Here is a 16,551-nt window from a genome sequence, read left to right on the forward strand (position 1 = left end):
AGTCCTTTATGAACCATCCTTCCTAAAACCTCAAGCAATATAATGTATCCTAATTTATTCTGGGACCACCAGCATGCTTCCATCCATGTATGTAGATGGTGTAATAGAAAAGAAAATTGCATAACACAGTATAATATTTGTCACCAGATACTTCAGAGAATAAACAACTAATAGTACTAAAGGGACATTAACTTTTAAGGGAGAAGCAAGCTGTCCTCAGAGGAAATGTGGAGAAAAAAACCCCAGAGTTGATCAAGAAGAGAGAAAAGCTCTTGAAGATTGGAAAAGCTGCAAAAAAACTACAGCAGTAATGAAACAGCTGAGCTTATGTGTACTAACATAAAACCAATGGCAGCCCAAGTAGGAGCAGATGGGATTGAGTAGTATGAAGGATGCAGGAGAGGGTTTAAGGAAATTTGTAAAGTAAACAAGAAATTCTGCATGTAAAGAGAACAGACAGCCATAACAGCTACTTTGGGTGGGTGTTATGTGGTTAACTGACAGGGAAGATAGCAGATGGCCACTGTTTCACTCAGACTGGAGCCTTGGAGCTGGGAAACTGGTGAGGGAACAGAATCTGCACAGGACATCTAATACATGGAAAAATTAAGTCAAGCTACATTAAGGCAAAAAAGAGTTCAACATTTGCTATACAACTGTTAGCCTTGGAACACAGAAAAGGACATTTTGGTAGTCAGAACAGTACTCTGTTAGTTCAAACTCTATTAGGTAGGGATGAATTTCTTATGATATTTTACTGCCATCATTCATTCTGTCACAGCCTGAAGTAATTTAACCACAACTATGGTCTCAGCAGGTCTTAAAATTCAAGGAAGGTGCAAGTTAGTAAGAACCTGCAAGGTTCTTACTCCAAGGAGTTTCCTTTCTCCAAGGAAAACCTTAGTGCTGCTGTAGTTGAAAAGTCATATTCTCTACCCAGTCTCAGCTGGATTAATTTCCAGAACCAGTATGGGGATATGGGGCAAAACACAGAGTGACTATAAAGACCTGCAGTCCATGTAATTGAACAGTAAACTCCACATTCCAAAACCAGCTGTTTTCCTTATCTGCCCTAGATACAGCCAGGATCAGTCTCTCTGAGCTATGCCTTATGGTTTCATTAGTGGTATACATAGAGAAAATGTTTGTGACAGTCCTGCCTCAGAAATATACACCATGTTTCACAGGAGACATAAACTTTTGCTCAAAAGTTTTTTTTCATGTTTTCTATTTTTGCAAGACTATGGCCATAAAACTTTGGTAGAAAGAGAAAATTCCACAGAAATCCTTCTCCTCCCTAAACTTATTTCAGTTTTTGTGAAATACATTTTGTCATCTATGCATAAGGTTGCAGAAACACACTCCAAATGAGATGTGCACAATCCAGAGAAACAGCAGAATTTGGTTGCTGTGTTAATAGCTGGTCTTAATTGCTGCAGAATCTTTAAGAGTGAAAAGCACTACTCAAATGCCAAATAAGACATGATTTTCAATTTTCTACAGAGCAAAAAGCGAACAAAAACCCATTTTCCCTACTATGCTAATAGATAGAGCAGCACAGTTACCAACATATTTATGGCCTTTCACCCCACCTGTCTATGCTGGATTTGGTGTCCGCAATTTTGTTCAGGCTGGAGACTTTGAAGCCATAAGCGCTTCCCCTTTGGCCCTTGTTCATGTAATTCCCAAAGGCAAGAACTACCTCCAAGAGTTGCCTCAAACGCTTGCTTCGGATGAGTTCTTTGGATGCCAGAAGAATGGCTTGAAGAGAGAGAAAAAAGAAGCTGTTATTGCACAGTGGCTGTTTTTAACATGCTGGGGCCCATAATTTGAAATACCCTGAATAGCATTTGCACAACAACTGCTGCAACTCTGTCTGGGTGCTGTCCTTCCTGCACCCACACAACCCCAGAATGAAGGCAACTGGAAGGAAAATGCACTACACTGAACTTGTAGGAAGCTCCTCTCAACATGGGACCAAGGCTGTTACCTCACACTCTAAAAGCATAGCCAGTGAGAACAGAGGGAAGGCTTGAGCTCTTCTGAAAATGTAGAGTAGAATACACTCACTTCTTCTCTGCAATAACCATGGATGTGGTACAGAAACCATACACCTCCCCTGCTTCTAGGTTACACGTTCCCAGATCATCAGTGTCCTGAAGTATCTATTCTAAGTGCCCTTTAAAGAGAGAAGATGCAAGGACTTGAGGGCGAGAAGGGAAAACTGACCTGTACAGAAAGGCTATGAAAGTTTTTGGCAGCTCAGCACAGGCTGACAGCACACTGTCATATTTGTCAGGTCATATTTACAGTGTAACAACCATGGAACAGACTTAATAAAGTCAATGGGTGAGAAAGAAGAGTGTCAGACTGAACTTATTTCTTAGGATACGACATGCCTTGGGCTCACTGGCTTTACAAACACAGCATGCATGTAACTGCATCTCCTTTGAAGACAAGCCCCTCTTGACCTTCCCTACCTCTCTGCCCAACTCTTAGAAAGAGCTATATTAACCATACCTTCCACTTTTGGTTTTGCTTCTGCCAGCCTCTCTGGAAACTTCTTCTTAAAGAATAATGCTTGCAGCCGCTGCTGGTAGTGGTCAATCCTGCATGAAGGGCAGAGGAAAGCCAACACTGAACTGGAACTCTTGAATTCCAGGGCCAGTATGCTCCCCACATAATCTAATGGTTGGATGTTTAGTACCATGAAGCCAAGGCATAGGATTATGGACATAGTTCAAACAGATAACACTACACAATCAACCTTGTTATGAAAATGGTGGACCTCAAGTCCCGTTTTGCTCTCAACTGAAAAGGAGCTGGAAGAATTCCCACTATATTTAAAATGTAGTCATGGGAGATGCCAGCCACACCTCCATTAGCAGAACAAAATGTCAATCCTCATCAGGGGTGTAGCAAAGTCGGAACAAGAAAGAGGGTCAGAGGATAAGGAGATGAGATAGCTTAACAGAAAAAGGGATCTATATGAAATCCTGACCCCTGGCTACACTACATCTGACACTTGTATCTGCATTCCTTTTTGTGAACAAATTTAGGCAGAGGAGGCAGATTTCTGCTTGTTGTCAGGGCACAGGCCCTTATGCACAGAGAGTGCTTCTTGTCAATAAAGTTTGTGTCATGAACAGAAATATTTGTAACATTCACAGGCTTCTGGCAAACACAGGGTATAATGCTGGCCCACAACCTTGCACATTCCCCCGCAGTGCCAGATGATCCATTTTCAATAACAATTACAGCTGCTTCCAAGAAGTCCTGTGTGCACTCTCCTGTAATGTACCAAACAGACCTGCTCATTTCAAAGAGGAAACGATCCGCCCGGGCCATGCGCTCGATTTCGTGTTTGTGCTCCTCCAACAGGTCAGTATCGCTCTTTTCAGGAACAAACTTCAGTAGCTAGAGTGAGAGACACAAACCAAACACTGAGATGTGAGATCCAAGGAAAATGAGAGGGGGACAGAGGAGCACAAACAAACCCTGGTGTAGTGAGAGCCCTCAGATTTCTCTGCTACCACTGGGAAGCATTACATTGACTCAGCCGTGTGACCATAACTTCAAAAAAGTGCAGCTGTGTCTACAAAACTGACCTCTTCTAAACCTTTGCTTGCTGTTCTGTCTTTATCCTTCACTGACCCCATTAAGATTAATTTTTAATTCTATGGGGAATTTCCCATTTCAAAATCCTAAAGGCCAACTGCTACTGCTACTTACCCAAGGGGAAGTACAGAGAGAACTTGATTCCCACAGCACTACTTGGAGTTTAGATTGGTGCAAACAAGAGCAGGATGTGTCCCAAACAGAGTGAAGTACCCATCGTGCCTATCGTACACACAAAGCCTCATCTATCTCTCTCGGGTATGCCCTCCACTGCTGAAACAATAAACAATAACCAAACAACTGGATATGCGTCTGACACTGGCTGCTATTCATATGCTGACCTTAAAAGCTCATACTTGGACAGACTTTTGACAGAACTGGTGGTAGCTGTGCTTTAGTATGGTTACAAATACTGTCCTGCACACAGCCTCAGCTCACACCCACAAAAACCACTCACAAGGCATATGCCTTTTACCGCTTATTAATACTTTATTGCACTCTGCAAATATGTGATATTCAAAGGTGTGGAGCATCAGGAGCTTGCAGTGACTTCTGGAGCAGCTGTGGTTATTCAGAGAACATGACAAGTAGGCTATAAACTTCCAAAATGGAAAAGCTTTTGGTTCATGATTAAACACTAACTGCCCAGAAAGAAGGAATCACATTTATTAGACAGTTCATAATTATAATGTTTTGCACACTCCTAAGGAACTTTATCACATGCCTCTTTGGTCAAAGCATCATCTGTCACCTTCTATAAATGGAAATTGGGCAATGGTGGTGTAATTGAGGGGGGTTCTTCCTCACAAGTTATACAGCCAACCAGGTGCTGGTGATGGAAGTACCTGCCCCCCCCTTCTAATGTGATTCCTTCTTGTCCTGGCTCTAATCATTGACCTACATAGCCTGGTTCCTGACACTTCCCAATAGAAAAGGCAGATAAAGAAGGGAGATGAAGAAAAAGAAAAGAGAAAAGGAAAACAACAGCAACAATAAATACTCAGTAGGAAAAAGTAGAGATAGGAAAAATTATGGAAAAGAGAGGACCTAAAAAGAAACCTCATACCACCTATAATCATGCAAATTTTGCACCAAGAAGAGAAACGGTTACATGACAGAGGTATACACAACAACATCGGGGAAAATACTTTTCGCATGCTCTCCTGTGCAGCTCCACTGACATGAAAGAGCCAAGTTCTCATCTGCAGAAAAACAGCAGTGCCAGTACACACATCCACTTGAGAAAGGCAGTGAAGGACCTAAAAATAAGTTATACCCAACTTTAGTCTTTCTCACCTGCTCAAGCATATCTTTTGCTAGGTCTTCTTGTTCATCCATCTTCAAGATTGCTTGTCTGATTTCTTCATTAGACAGCTTCAACCTTTCAAAAGTATCAGCATTGTGCCATTAGTGCAAAGCTTAAGTGACTCTGACAATTCAGAAAGTAGGAAGCCTGAAACACTGCACTAAACAGGCATGAAGCAACCACAGCAAGCTCTACTGTGACATTGCTATTCTAGAATATTCAGAAAGAGGAATAAATCAGTTCTAAACACAGAGGTTTTATGGATAATATATTTTTATCCTCTTCAGCTAATCAAACATCAAAAATCAGATGGAGATTAGTAACAACCAAGTCCTCATAGCTCAAAAGTACTTCCAAGCTCCCCCATACCAGACACCTCCCTTATTAAGTTCTTTTGCTATAATAAAACCCCTCATGCCCATGTGACTTCTAACTGTGAGCTCATGTAACATCCTGACTTGTGAATATTAAAGCATCTCCCAGAGTAACAAATAATGGGACTGAAAACTCCCTTACTGAGAAAGAGTTTTCTTGCAAGAAAACTGCTTGTGCCAGGTAAATTCACTCTGTCAGCAATGACAGATGACATAGGAACAGACAGCATCTGCAAAACCATGTTTCATATTGTGAAACAAGCTCTGAAAACAAGAGCTTTTTAATGTTATCTGAGGTACTAAGATCACACTCTCCTTACCACCTACTCCTGTCAATCTGTGTACAATGACTAGGAGCCACCAGCTACAACTGAACACAGAATCAATAAAGAAAAGAAGTCTCAAGGTCTCCACTCAAAATCCAGGACAGATCAGGAGTCATCAAAATTTGTCATTACCAAGATGTTGCTTGATGGATACCTGAAATGAACTTGGTTGTTCCCAGAGCAGATGTCAACAAAGAAATGCACCAACCCCAACCCATGATACTCAGTCATTTCAGGAGAGTAGGAAATACTGAAGTGAACCATAAAGGAAAAGCCATTCACAAGAAAATCTCAGTTTTGGGACTTAAACAGTAGAGTGTAAAAAGAAATATTTGAAGAGTGAAGTCTACAGTCTTCATGGACTTTCTACTATCAATTAATTAATAGTAGAAAGAGAAAATGCAAATATAAATAAGAGACAGGCTGATGCATGAAGCAAATGTTTTAATCTTCAGTGCTAAGAAGTTCCATGTTGAAATTTCATATTGCCATTAGCACTTGGATAGAATCACATTTTTGGAAAAATATGGTAAAAGCAAAAGAAAAAGCTTTTTTTTTATAGACAGGAAATATTACTAAATATAAGACACTTAAAATATTTTAATATTGCCCAATATAACCAACAGCTGGAAACTAAAATATGAATCAACTGACATTTGAAATCCTGTAAGTATTACATCTCTGAACTAATTCCTCTTATTGTGTTCAAAGTTGGTCATCATGTAATCTTTCCACAAGGAGGGAAAACTGATACCAGCTAAGCAAGATAAAGAACTGAATTTCCAGAAAAGCTTCATAATCTCATGCTCAGATGAGATATAAGGATTAATAGTTTTACAATGGAAAGGTTGGAAACTTTTTATTTCAGGTCATTAGTTTGACCCTGGATGAAAAAACCAAACCTAAGTACATGAGGTTCTGCACAAAACTCTACAGCCTCAATTAGAAAGTGGAAGGCATACTTTTGGCTTAAACAGTGAATTGTAAAGTCCACAGCTATGTGACTCCGATCAAACACTGTGGCCACAGAAGGGCTAAAACTGGTGGCTGTGGGCCTGGTCCCTAGGAGACACATACGCACATGCCCAAACAATTCAGTGCCTGAAGTTTTTAAAGTGCTACATTTTGTTGATTATTCTTCCTTTAGAGAGCACCTTTGCATTTTTCAGAATCTGCAGTCTGCAGATGAGTCTTGTAACACAGGCACACAGTCTGTGAGAGGGAATGAAATAAAGCAACCCATTAACACCAGGGTGGAGGGGTTTTGTTGCTACTTTCACAGAGTTTACAAAGAATGAGGGTGCATTTTCACATGTTTTCCATGCAAGTAACTTGAGCAATTACTCACTGACCACCCATTACACAGTGGAAGTACCTCTGTGTGTGTTTGGGGATGCAGTAAACAGGACCAAATAAACAGGTTTGAGGTACAGCAACACAACGGTGTTGCATATATTACCACTGATCTTGCTGCTCTGTCCAGAAGCCCAAGGATTCCAAGCTCTTCTGTTTGCTGCCATTCATCAGCATTAAATACACTTGAAAACATCTTCTGTTCAAAAATAATTGAGAGCCCCAAGGACAGAGAGTTATACCAACACTTTGATTTCTTGGATGATTCTGTGCTCCGCCAGCCATCAGCAGAAAAACATCTGGTTTGAACGGTTTAGCCCACAGCAGAGAAAAGCAGAAAGCTTGCCAGTCCCCTGCTGAGAAGCAGTTTAACTTGGTCATTTACAGGACTGCAACAGGGTCATGGTGCCTGCAGGTGTGCATCCTAGATTATTACCAATCTAATTACTAGTACGGAAGGATTTACAGCAGAACAATCTTACTCTTCCAAAATGGGCTTGTTCTTCTTCTGGGACAGGATGCCTTTCAAAAGCAACAGTGACACAAAACACAGATCTTCCCATTTACAAACTGTCTGAATAAGCAGCCAAAGAATTGTTAATCAAGTGATTCTTGTATTTTCAAAACTCGTGCCCAGCCATGTAGCAGATCTTAAAGATGGCCAGCAGTAATGTGAAACAGATGTTCTCCTTTTAAACAGAAGCAGGTGAACTGATTAAAGAAGAACCTAAAGCAGATGCATAAAATCTTTCCATTTAAAACTGAAAAGAGGCATCCCTCAGAGCCTAAAACTCATATGAGAGAGCAAAATTAAAGTGCAATTATGGCCCAAAAACTTACACTACAGAAATTAAATTTTGGTATCTATTGGAAAGCTGCAATGACTTTCTTACAAGCTTTGCAGATCCAGGCACTCTTCCTCCAGCTGCTGGAGGTAACTCAATTTGGAACAGCATACAATTCAAGCTGTATTCCCTCTGCCTTACCCTTCTCGAAATCACGTATCCTGCAATCATGACATAGGAAGTAAATGTGACCAGAACAAAATACAGTGCCCCTTTGCTCAGCTGCAGCACATTCACTCATAGCACACATACTGCCTGTTTTTGTTCAACAGGAGCCTGACACTGGCCAGATGAGGAAGGAAAAGGATCTTTACTGAAAATACTCCCTCCTTCTTCCCTCACCCATACATCTGGTGGCAGTATATGGAAGTCCAACTGCTTGAGTCATCTTCAAGCAATGTTAAAGCTCAACAAGTACCAAATAACTTCTGATATGGTACTTAGCCTGCCTCCCTCTATCCCCTCCGGCATCATAAATAATCTCTATTGACTCTGCAGAGTAATTCATCACTAATCTCCCCAGGACACCTCGACTGATTTAACACCAGCTTCACTTGCAGACATCAAGTGGTTTATTGTTTCGTCCTCTTGGAGAACGCCGGCAGCCTGACTCAGAACATGCCTGGGAGACATGTTGCAGTTTTACATCAACTTCCCTTACAGACACCCAGTGCTCGCTCATTTTTTCTCCTTAAATATACCCATTGATTTAACTCACAGTAACCTCCCCCCTCTCTTTCTCCCTCCCATGAATCAAAGCAAAATGCTTGTCACTCACTAACCATCTCCCCCTCCAAGGAAAAAGTGAGTTACATCATGGGCTTGTTCTTTGGATCTTTCCTAGCTTTTGAGAAGGAACCATACTTTCCCACTAACAGAGAAATTGAGGTTTTTTTCAGCTATGTTAAGTTCCCATACCACATGGATCACAGACCCACTGTTCCTTTTACCTTGGAGAAGAGGACTGATTATCACGTATCAAGGACATTTTATACCTCTTGCTGAAATATGGTGTCCCCAACAGATGCCAATATAGTACCTGTGACAGTGACAGGCACTGATTGATACTTAGCTACGTCCTAAGGCCAGTTTGTACAGCTCACCCAAATCTTAGCTTTAGTGACTGCAGAATACTCCATCTCCACAAAGTCATTTCACACAGGCAATTCATTGCCAAACTTTGTGACTGAGACAGAAGCCTTGTCTAACTCCTGAGCTCTCCAAAGGCTCTGTACAGCTCCCAAAGTGCAGGCTTTTCAATATCTACATTTTGGGAATACTGTTTGTCACTAATCTGTAAAGGCCTCCTCTCAGAAGCAGCATTCAGGAGGCAGGCTGGTCTAACTACACATTCAGCCAGAAGACAGAAAGATGCAGCCACTCTTCCCACATCCCCTTATCCCAGCTGCCCACTCATCTCATGAGTGAAGACAATAGTGCTTTCTCTTTTGTGGGACAACAGCTGGGACATTTTACCAGGTACATCTTACACCATTATATCAACACGTTGGGGAAAAAAAAATCCACCAGCGCCTTTTCAGTGGAAGTATTCTAGCAAGTACAGAAAGAAACTGGCTTTTCTTTTCTTGTTCTCCTTCAGCAAAAGCTCATGAGTAACCAAGCAACTTTGCATTCAGTTACTCTCAGTTACCTTCCAAGAAGGATCTGGAGATGACTATCTTTCTGAGCCAAGAGTAAAGCAGGACCAAATATGGGAATCCCCAAATTACCCTGAGATACTGATGAAGCAGTGGGTTTGTCTTTTATCACAACCCTACCTTCAAGTTCCTGGTTGTGATCTCAGACAAGATGGCACTGACTAATGTGTTCAGTTTGCCTTGGAGTATAGATTCAGCATAGCAGGTAAAGCCATTTATTGTGGACCTTTATTTAAAAACAAAACATCTCTCCAGGAATCCAGTAGGCACTGGTTACTGCCCAGTGTTTTTCAATGCAGCACACTGAGGAACAGGAATGCTGAGTCCAATCAGCTCTTTCTGTATCAAGATATGATCTGTACTCCAGAATATCATAGTGCTTCAAAATTACCTTAAAACAAGGGTGAACACTGAATTGTCCCATGGCAGAAAGGCACACAGGGACTGGGGCAGTGCAAAGCTGGTACACAGAGTGACATTGGCTGAATAGTTCATCCCCTTCATGTCTCAAATGAAAAAGTTTAAAAGCACTGAAGAGGTACAGTGATGTAAAAAAATGGTTTATCTCTTTTGTATTCTCATTGGAAATTCTGCCCAAGCCTTTTTTCTTCTCCCTTACTGATTCACAAAGCCACAAACATTTGATAAACCTGCCTGCTAGTACCTGTCTAATGTCACATTCACATTTAAAACTATTCTTGTGTAGTCACATTCTGCTTTCTGCTACTACTGCTGTTATGACATTTTGCTAGCATGCCTACTGTTTCCAGCCTCTTGGGAAGGTTACTGCCAACTCACTGAGCTACAGAAATAACAAACTCATCACATTATTCAGAAGAACACTGACATAATTATTTCATTGGAAATCATGCAAAACAATGTGCACTAAGTTCCGTAAGTATATGTTCAGCCTTCTTCCAAGCAAGATGTCTCAAATAACTCAGTCTCTCCAGAGCATTTCACAGTGCAAGACAGTGAATAGTACATATCTTGGGCATGTTCTTCAAGGCCATTTAAAGAAATGACACTACAAAAACAGAGCAGCAAAAATATTATCAATTACTTAAGTAATGGAGGCAGGGAGAAGCCATAGCGGTGAGAGAGGTCAGAGAAATTTCCAGCTGCCAGGTGAAAGCAAGGAAACATAGGGATCTGGGATGACTCTTATAGACCACACAAGTCTGACAACAAAACTCCAGCCTGAGGGAAACTGAAGACATCAGGAAATTCATGAGAGATAGCAGATTTCCAGTGTGACAAAAGTAACTATATGTTTGAAACACCATTAAGAAAGCTAAATTTGAAGCTGGTGGCCACCTGAACTGACTACAAACAGATGGTTCCATGCCCTGATTTAACTATGGCCTACTAGAAATACTGTGAGAGAAACTCATCTTATGCTTTTTAAGCCTTTGAAGATGGCCTATGGAACAGAGCTTTGGTTTAGATCCATCAGACTCTATTAAACAGGGACAATTTAATCCTTTCTCTGCAGGAAAACTGAAAGATGCTACTATCGAGTAGTTGAAAGAGATATCTTTTTATGGAAGTAAAGATGAGATTGGGGAGGAAGGTTTATGAATTTGTTAGATGTCAGCAAAAATCAACTAGCAATTCAATTTTCATCTCTTTTCAGCCTACCATGTGGTAGTCTCTCTGCAAAAGAAAGCGAGACATCTATTTCTCACTCTTGATATGTTTTGGCTTGTTGGACCATATGAAATATGGGCTCTGCCTGACCCCTTTTAACACAGTGTTAGTAAAACAAAAACATTTGAGTAGGGGAGGGAAAGAAAACCCAACCCATGCAGCTATTTTACTTTAAAGGACATGATGGTTTAGTGTAAACAAAGGGGGAATAAACTACAGGGATATATGCACAGTAAGAGTCAATTGGAAACAGCTGTTGGCAGATAGTGTGGCAACCTGAAATCTGGGGCTGCAGCTCTGGGTTGCAGAAACTCCTTTTGTTTGTCCCCAGTTTTAAATCCTCTCTCACTGTATGTGTGTGCACACCCCCATGCCTGTGGTGAGCTGTGCTGCAGCAGCAGCAAGTGCATGGCAGCAATGCAGTGCAGTGCAGAGCAGGGATAATTTGGCTGGGAGTGTCTCTTCAGGGTCTAACCTCAAGGAGGAAGACATGGGGTATGAAAAGACCTGCAAAGGGGTTATAAAGCCCTTTCAACTATTGTCTGCAGCCATTCCTTCCAATTCCTGTCTTTAATATCAGAACCATGTAACAGCAAACTGCAAAAAAAGAGGCAAGAATGTAAAGGTGCTATTTCAGATCCCAAAGATTTTTGCTTTTCTGGTTTCATTTAAAAGGGAGGTTTGGGGAGGAATACCAGTCCTGGGCCAACCTGAAAAATATTTCTGATATTCTGGGTGTAACACTATCTGTTACAAACATTATATTATCTAAGCCAGTGGGATAGCCCTGGCAAGTGGTGTTTCCAATACCACAGCAGCAAAGTTAACAGAGCACAGTGCAAACTTGCAGGCTCCATAGGGACACCACAATCTCCAAATCTCTTTCCTCCATGTTAGACATGCTAACAATAAGAGCAGGATATTTCCTAGTGAAGAAGCTGACAGTCACAAAACACAGCTTTCACCTCTGGTTTGAGTCCAGACTAGCAGTTCAAGTTCCACTAATTTCATGGCAGACCTGGAGTGAACACATGCCATGTATCTTGAAGTGCAAGGTTCATGCTTCAATAACCTTGCTGCTGGAGGCAGCAATAAGAAAGACAAAACACTGAAACTGTCCCCTCTCTCTTTCTGTATGGAGAGGATTCTTCTCAGGTAAGATTGCCCAGACTTGCCCACCAGAGGAGGTGAATGTTGAAAAACATGCATTGCTGCTGTCCAAATTGCTTTTGATTTGGAGACAGAAGATTTTTACAAATAAATATCTAGTGCCATACCAAGTCATGGACCACCTTCCTGGATCCTCCTCAGCCCAGCCAACTGAGCACATGTTACCACTTCCAGGAAATGCTCCACCTGCTTACAGAGTTAATCTGAACCCCAGACACAATTCAGTAGGTTCATCAAACAGCATGAAAATCCTAGTGCCCTTATGCCTCTCTCTCTGCCCCAGCCTCCGCCAGCTGCCAACACCAGCAAAGACGTGTGTTGGCAACCTCTGCAGAGAGAGAAATGTAAGCCTTTCCTCAGGGAAGGTTTGGATGGTGGGGGTCCTGCTGACATGCAGGCTAATGCCACATAAGTAGCATAATGAGAGCCTCCACATGTTTCACTAAGCAAGGGAAAGAACTCACTCCATTCCTGGTGGTCTGGCTGCAGTCTTGCTTTAACTATCAGCTTGCTAGAACAGACAAGCATCACATCCATATGAACCCATATTTTCTACTGCCCAATGAAACACTTTTGCTGCTCAGTACTGCCACAGTTTTGTCTCCAGCCTTGCTGTTCCTCCTCTGGTAGGAAAGGCAACTTTCTCAGTTTGATCAGTGTCTGACAAATCTGATAGTGACAGACCTCAAACCCAGCACTCATGTTGGTAGAAAGGCATGGGGAAAAAAAAGGATCCTGATGTCACTGCATTTGAATGCATTAGTCATTGCAGGAATACACAAAGGCAACTCTTGGCTTCAAAAACATAATTTACAAATAGAAGACTTAATTCTTCAGAATATTCTGATTTGGAAGGCACCCACAAAGATCATTGAGTCCAACTCTTTAGTAAATGGCCCACACAGGGATTTAAACCACAGCCTTGATGTTATTAGCACCATGCTCTAACCAACTTAGCTCACCTCAGGTCTTGAATATGAATGCCAGTGTTTGCCACTGTTCTCACCACAAGTCCAAAATGAACATCACATTCAGTTCTGCTCTGTTCCGGGGAGATGGTCAGAGCAATATTTAAAAAGAAATACAGAGAACAGAGACAAATGACAGAAATAGAACATGGGGGACACATTACTTAGAGTGAAGTGCAAGCACTGCCAAAGAGCTGCTTTCATCTACCAATGAGTACTGATCACTTTCTGATGATGAGTCTTCTGACAGAAGCTGATGCCCACCTGTTTGACTTACAAAATGTGGGCATGGATATTTTTATTAAGTGAGATAACATGTATGAGAAATGTCCTTTTATGACACCGTAAGTGAGGTTTATCTGAGGCTCTGCAGGTATTAAACAGCAGATCTAGTTGGGAAAAGAAACACATCCACTTGTTTAATTTCATCCCCTCTTGCCTCTGCATTGATCATGGCACACCCTGTGAGCTAAGGCTTAGCACACTTACTTGGAAAGGAGAATGACACAATTCTGGGCCCTCCGGCCATCAATCACAGAGAGCTCTTTCACCTTTCGTGTGGAGAGGTAGAGGTCTTCTGTTGAGCCCATCTCTTTCTGCATGTATTTCAAAAGGGAGGGAAAACAATCAGTATTATGTTTCTCACTCAAGACTGATAGACATAACTCAGTGTAATGAACAAACCCATCCCAACCTAGAAATATCCACCCACATGATAAGAAAAGGAGACGGAGGCAGAAAGCATGGGAGTAGATCCTGTGTTACTGGACAAACAGATATCATTCATTAACATCTATAAGATGTTACAGATATCATTCATTAACATCTATAACATCTTTGATGCTAAATACTGGCCCTGATTCTGACCTATTGGACTCACTCTACCATCAGTTACATTATGTTAATGTGAAAAATGGGTGTGATAGGAGAATCAGGCACATTTTGAGGAAGATCACTGGTGTCACAGCATATCCTTCAGCAGATGCCTCCTCTAGGGGTTACACAGCATTCTTGAAAGGCTGCAGCATAAGCAATAAAGCCCATCTGTTATATCTTATGGCTGCCACTGCACCTGACCAATCCACATTATATGAGAGATGCAAACAGTAGGGCATGATGGCATTTATCTTACTAAATATATCTTACTAAATGGTAAAAATCTACATTTAAACTATCTTCTCTTTAAAAAAAAAAAACTAATTAATACATTTAATAATACAGAAATCACCCTTTTGCAAAGTTGTCTGTATAACCCCATTGCCATATTCATCACCTGAAAAACACTTGAAAAGCCAGTCCAGAACATTTGTCGTAGCACACAGAGATAAAATATTTGCAAACTCGATCTGACCATCAAGTTTTTATTTTCTCAGCTAACTGCTGCAGGAACTATTTATAAAATGCCTTTTCATGACATATCCATATTGTCAGGCCTTGAGATTTTGAGATTTACCAGTATAATGTAGCTTTGAATGCACCCATCAAATAAGCAACACGACTTCTTTTTTAGCACGTAACAGCAAGCATGCTGAGTCAGATCAAAAGGTCCATCTATCCCAGCATCCTGACCCTGGGAGTGGCCAATAGCAGAAACTCAGGGAAACATGTCAGATTATGGCAAGCACACAGAATGGGTGCTTCCCAAAATTCGCTCTCAGGACTCAAGGTTCTGCAACTCAAGGCTTACTTACATCAGCATGACTAAACTCTAAAGAGATTTTGATACCCAAGCATTTGAGTGTTCAGTGTAAATCATAGGTTCATACTGCTAGTTGTCATTTCAGTTATTGTTACAGTCAGCTACCACAAATCTGTGTTGCTCCTGCATATACAAAGGACTCATGCAGCCACATCCAAAAGTGTTGCAGTGAGCCACCACCAATAAAAAGTGACATTTTTAAACAGGTACAATGCACCAGCTGAAGCCATGAACTTAGTAAATTCTTCTAGATATGCCTAAAGCATCTAACTTGGCAGAAATAAAATTGCAATGTTACTCAATAAATCAAACAGTGTTTTCAAAAGAGGTAAAATTGGCATTGGGTAAGTTTATTATTTCTGAGAGAATATCTAACAATACCAACAAGAGGAGTTTCCCCAATATAATCTGGCACGTAGAGATTTCAAAGTTTTCTTAAGTTTTCTCAGTTTGTGAGGAGGAAGACAGGGGAATATGGACATGGGCAGCTGTTGAAAGGAAGAAAGCTACTTGCTGCTCTGTGCTCTTGGTTTAAAAGCTTCATTGTTCCTCACTAGCTAATATTTACAGACAAGGACACCTGGATAGTGACAAGCATCCATCCCAAGGGAAAGAAAGTTTCAGCCTTTGGCTATGTATGTGAGGCAGGGGTTTAGCCAGCTTTCTTTAGAGCCATGCAGCAGGAATGGATATAATAGTGTCCATGCCATTTCCAATTCCCCAGCTGACAGAGTTCAACACAGATGAATAACTTGAACTATTCAGACATGACCCACTACTTGGTCATAAGGGCTAGACTCAGCTAAAAATATATCCTCTTCAACTCATATTGAGGAGAGAGGTATTTATAGCTACTTGGAGTCATGTGTAAGCAAAAGCAGATGAAGCCTCAGGTTTTACCAAAGCCAGATTCCAAGCTTAATTCAAGGAAAACAGATTGCATATGGACTATCCATATTTTCTCAGACACAGAAGAAGAGAAGTAAGGGGGCAGTGGCAACTAGCTTTTGTAAGAGAGCCCAAGCCCTGAACACAAGAACACTTGGAGCTGGTGTCAACCTAACAGCCAAGATGACTAAGTTTTATGCCATCATCCTTTACTGACTTCTCATCTGGGATAACACTATGTTATGTGCTTCAAAGAATATTTCAGATTTGATATTTTAGTTGCAAATTCAAAACGCAACTAAAATTTCAGTGGTGAAACGACTATACATGTGGAATGTGTTCATCACATTGGTGCCTTTCTTCAAATACAATTTGATTTTGGCTAGCTGAGGACTCCTACCATGGCAGCACCCTAGCTTCTGGCAATTATCAATACTTCAGAGAACTATGTCTACCATATTGACTTGTGTTGATATGCTGCCACGTTAGCCACCCCCATGTGGCAAAAGTTGTGACCAGACTTCCCAAATACCTGAGCACTCATGGTGAGAACTAATTTCTTCTGAAACCACCTGAGATCATATGATCATATCTGATCAATCCTTTCCTGATAGCATCACTCTCACTCAAAATTGTTGCCAAGAATTTTGCTTGAGAGGTAGCCAGTTTAAAGACATGTGCATGACCTAATATCTC

General features: G+C 41.2%; 1 protein-coding gene across 3 annotated transcripts in view; it reads right to left on the bottom strand.

Moving 5' to 3' along the window:
- The window catches only part of DAAM2 (dishevelled associated activator of morphogenesis 2), a 209,273-nt gene that overhangs the window by 21,352 nt on the left and 171,370 nt on the right, over positions 1-16,551 (bottom strand). For all 3 annotated transcript variants that reach the window (XM_071428219.1, XM_071428227.1, XM_071428211.1), the window contains 5 exons: positions 13,758-13,864; positions 4,915-4,999; positions 3,311-3,417; positions 2,521-2,609; positions 1,593-1,761 (listed from right to left, as the gene is read on the bottom strand). In XM_071428219.1, coding sequence (XP_071284320.1) covers positions 1,593-1,761; positions 2,521-2,609; positions 3,311-3,417; positions 4,915-4,999; positions 13,758-13,864 — 557 coding nt within the window. The remainder of the gene's footprint in view (positions 1-1,592; positions 1,762-2,520; positions 2,610-3,310; positions 3,418-4,914; positions 5,000-13,757; positions 13,865-16,551) is intronic.

This window comes from Agelaius tricolor, unplaced genomic scaffold (assembly GCF_023055355.1).
Source record: "Agelaius tricolor isolate 1412-34295 unplaced genomic scaffold, bAgeTri1.0.p SCAF_1, whole genome shotgun sequence".
Lineage (NCBI taxonomy): Eukaryota > Metazoa > Chordata > Aves > Passeriformes > Icteridae > Agelaius > Agelaius tricolor.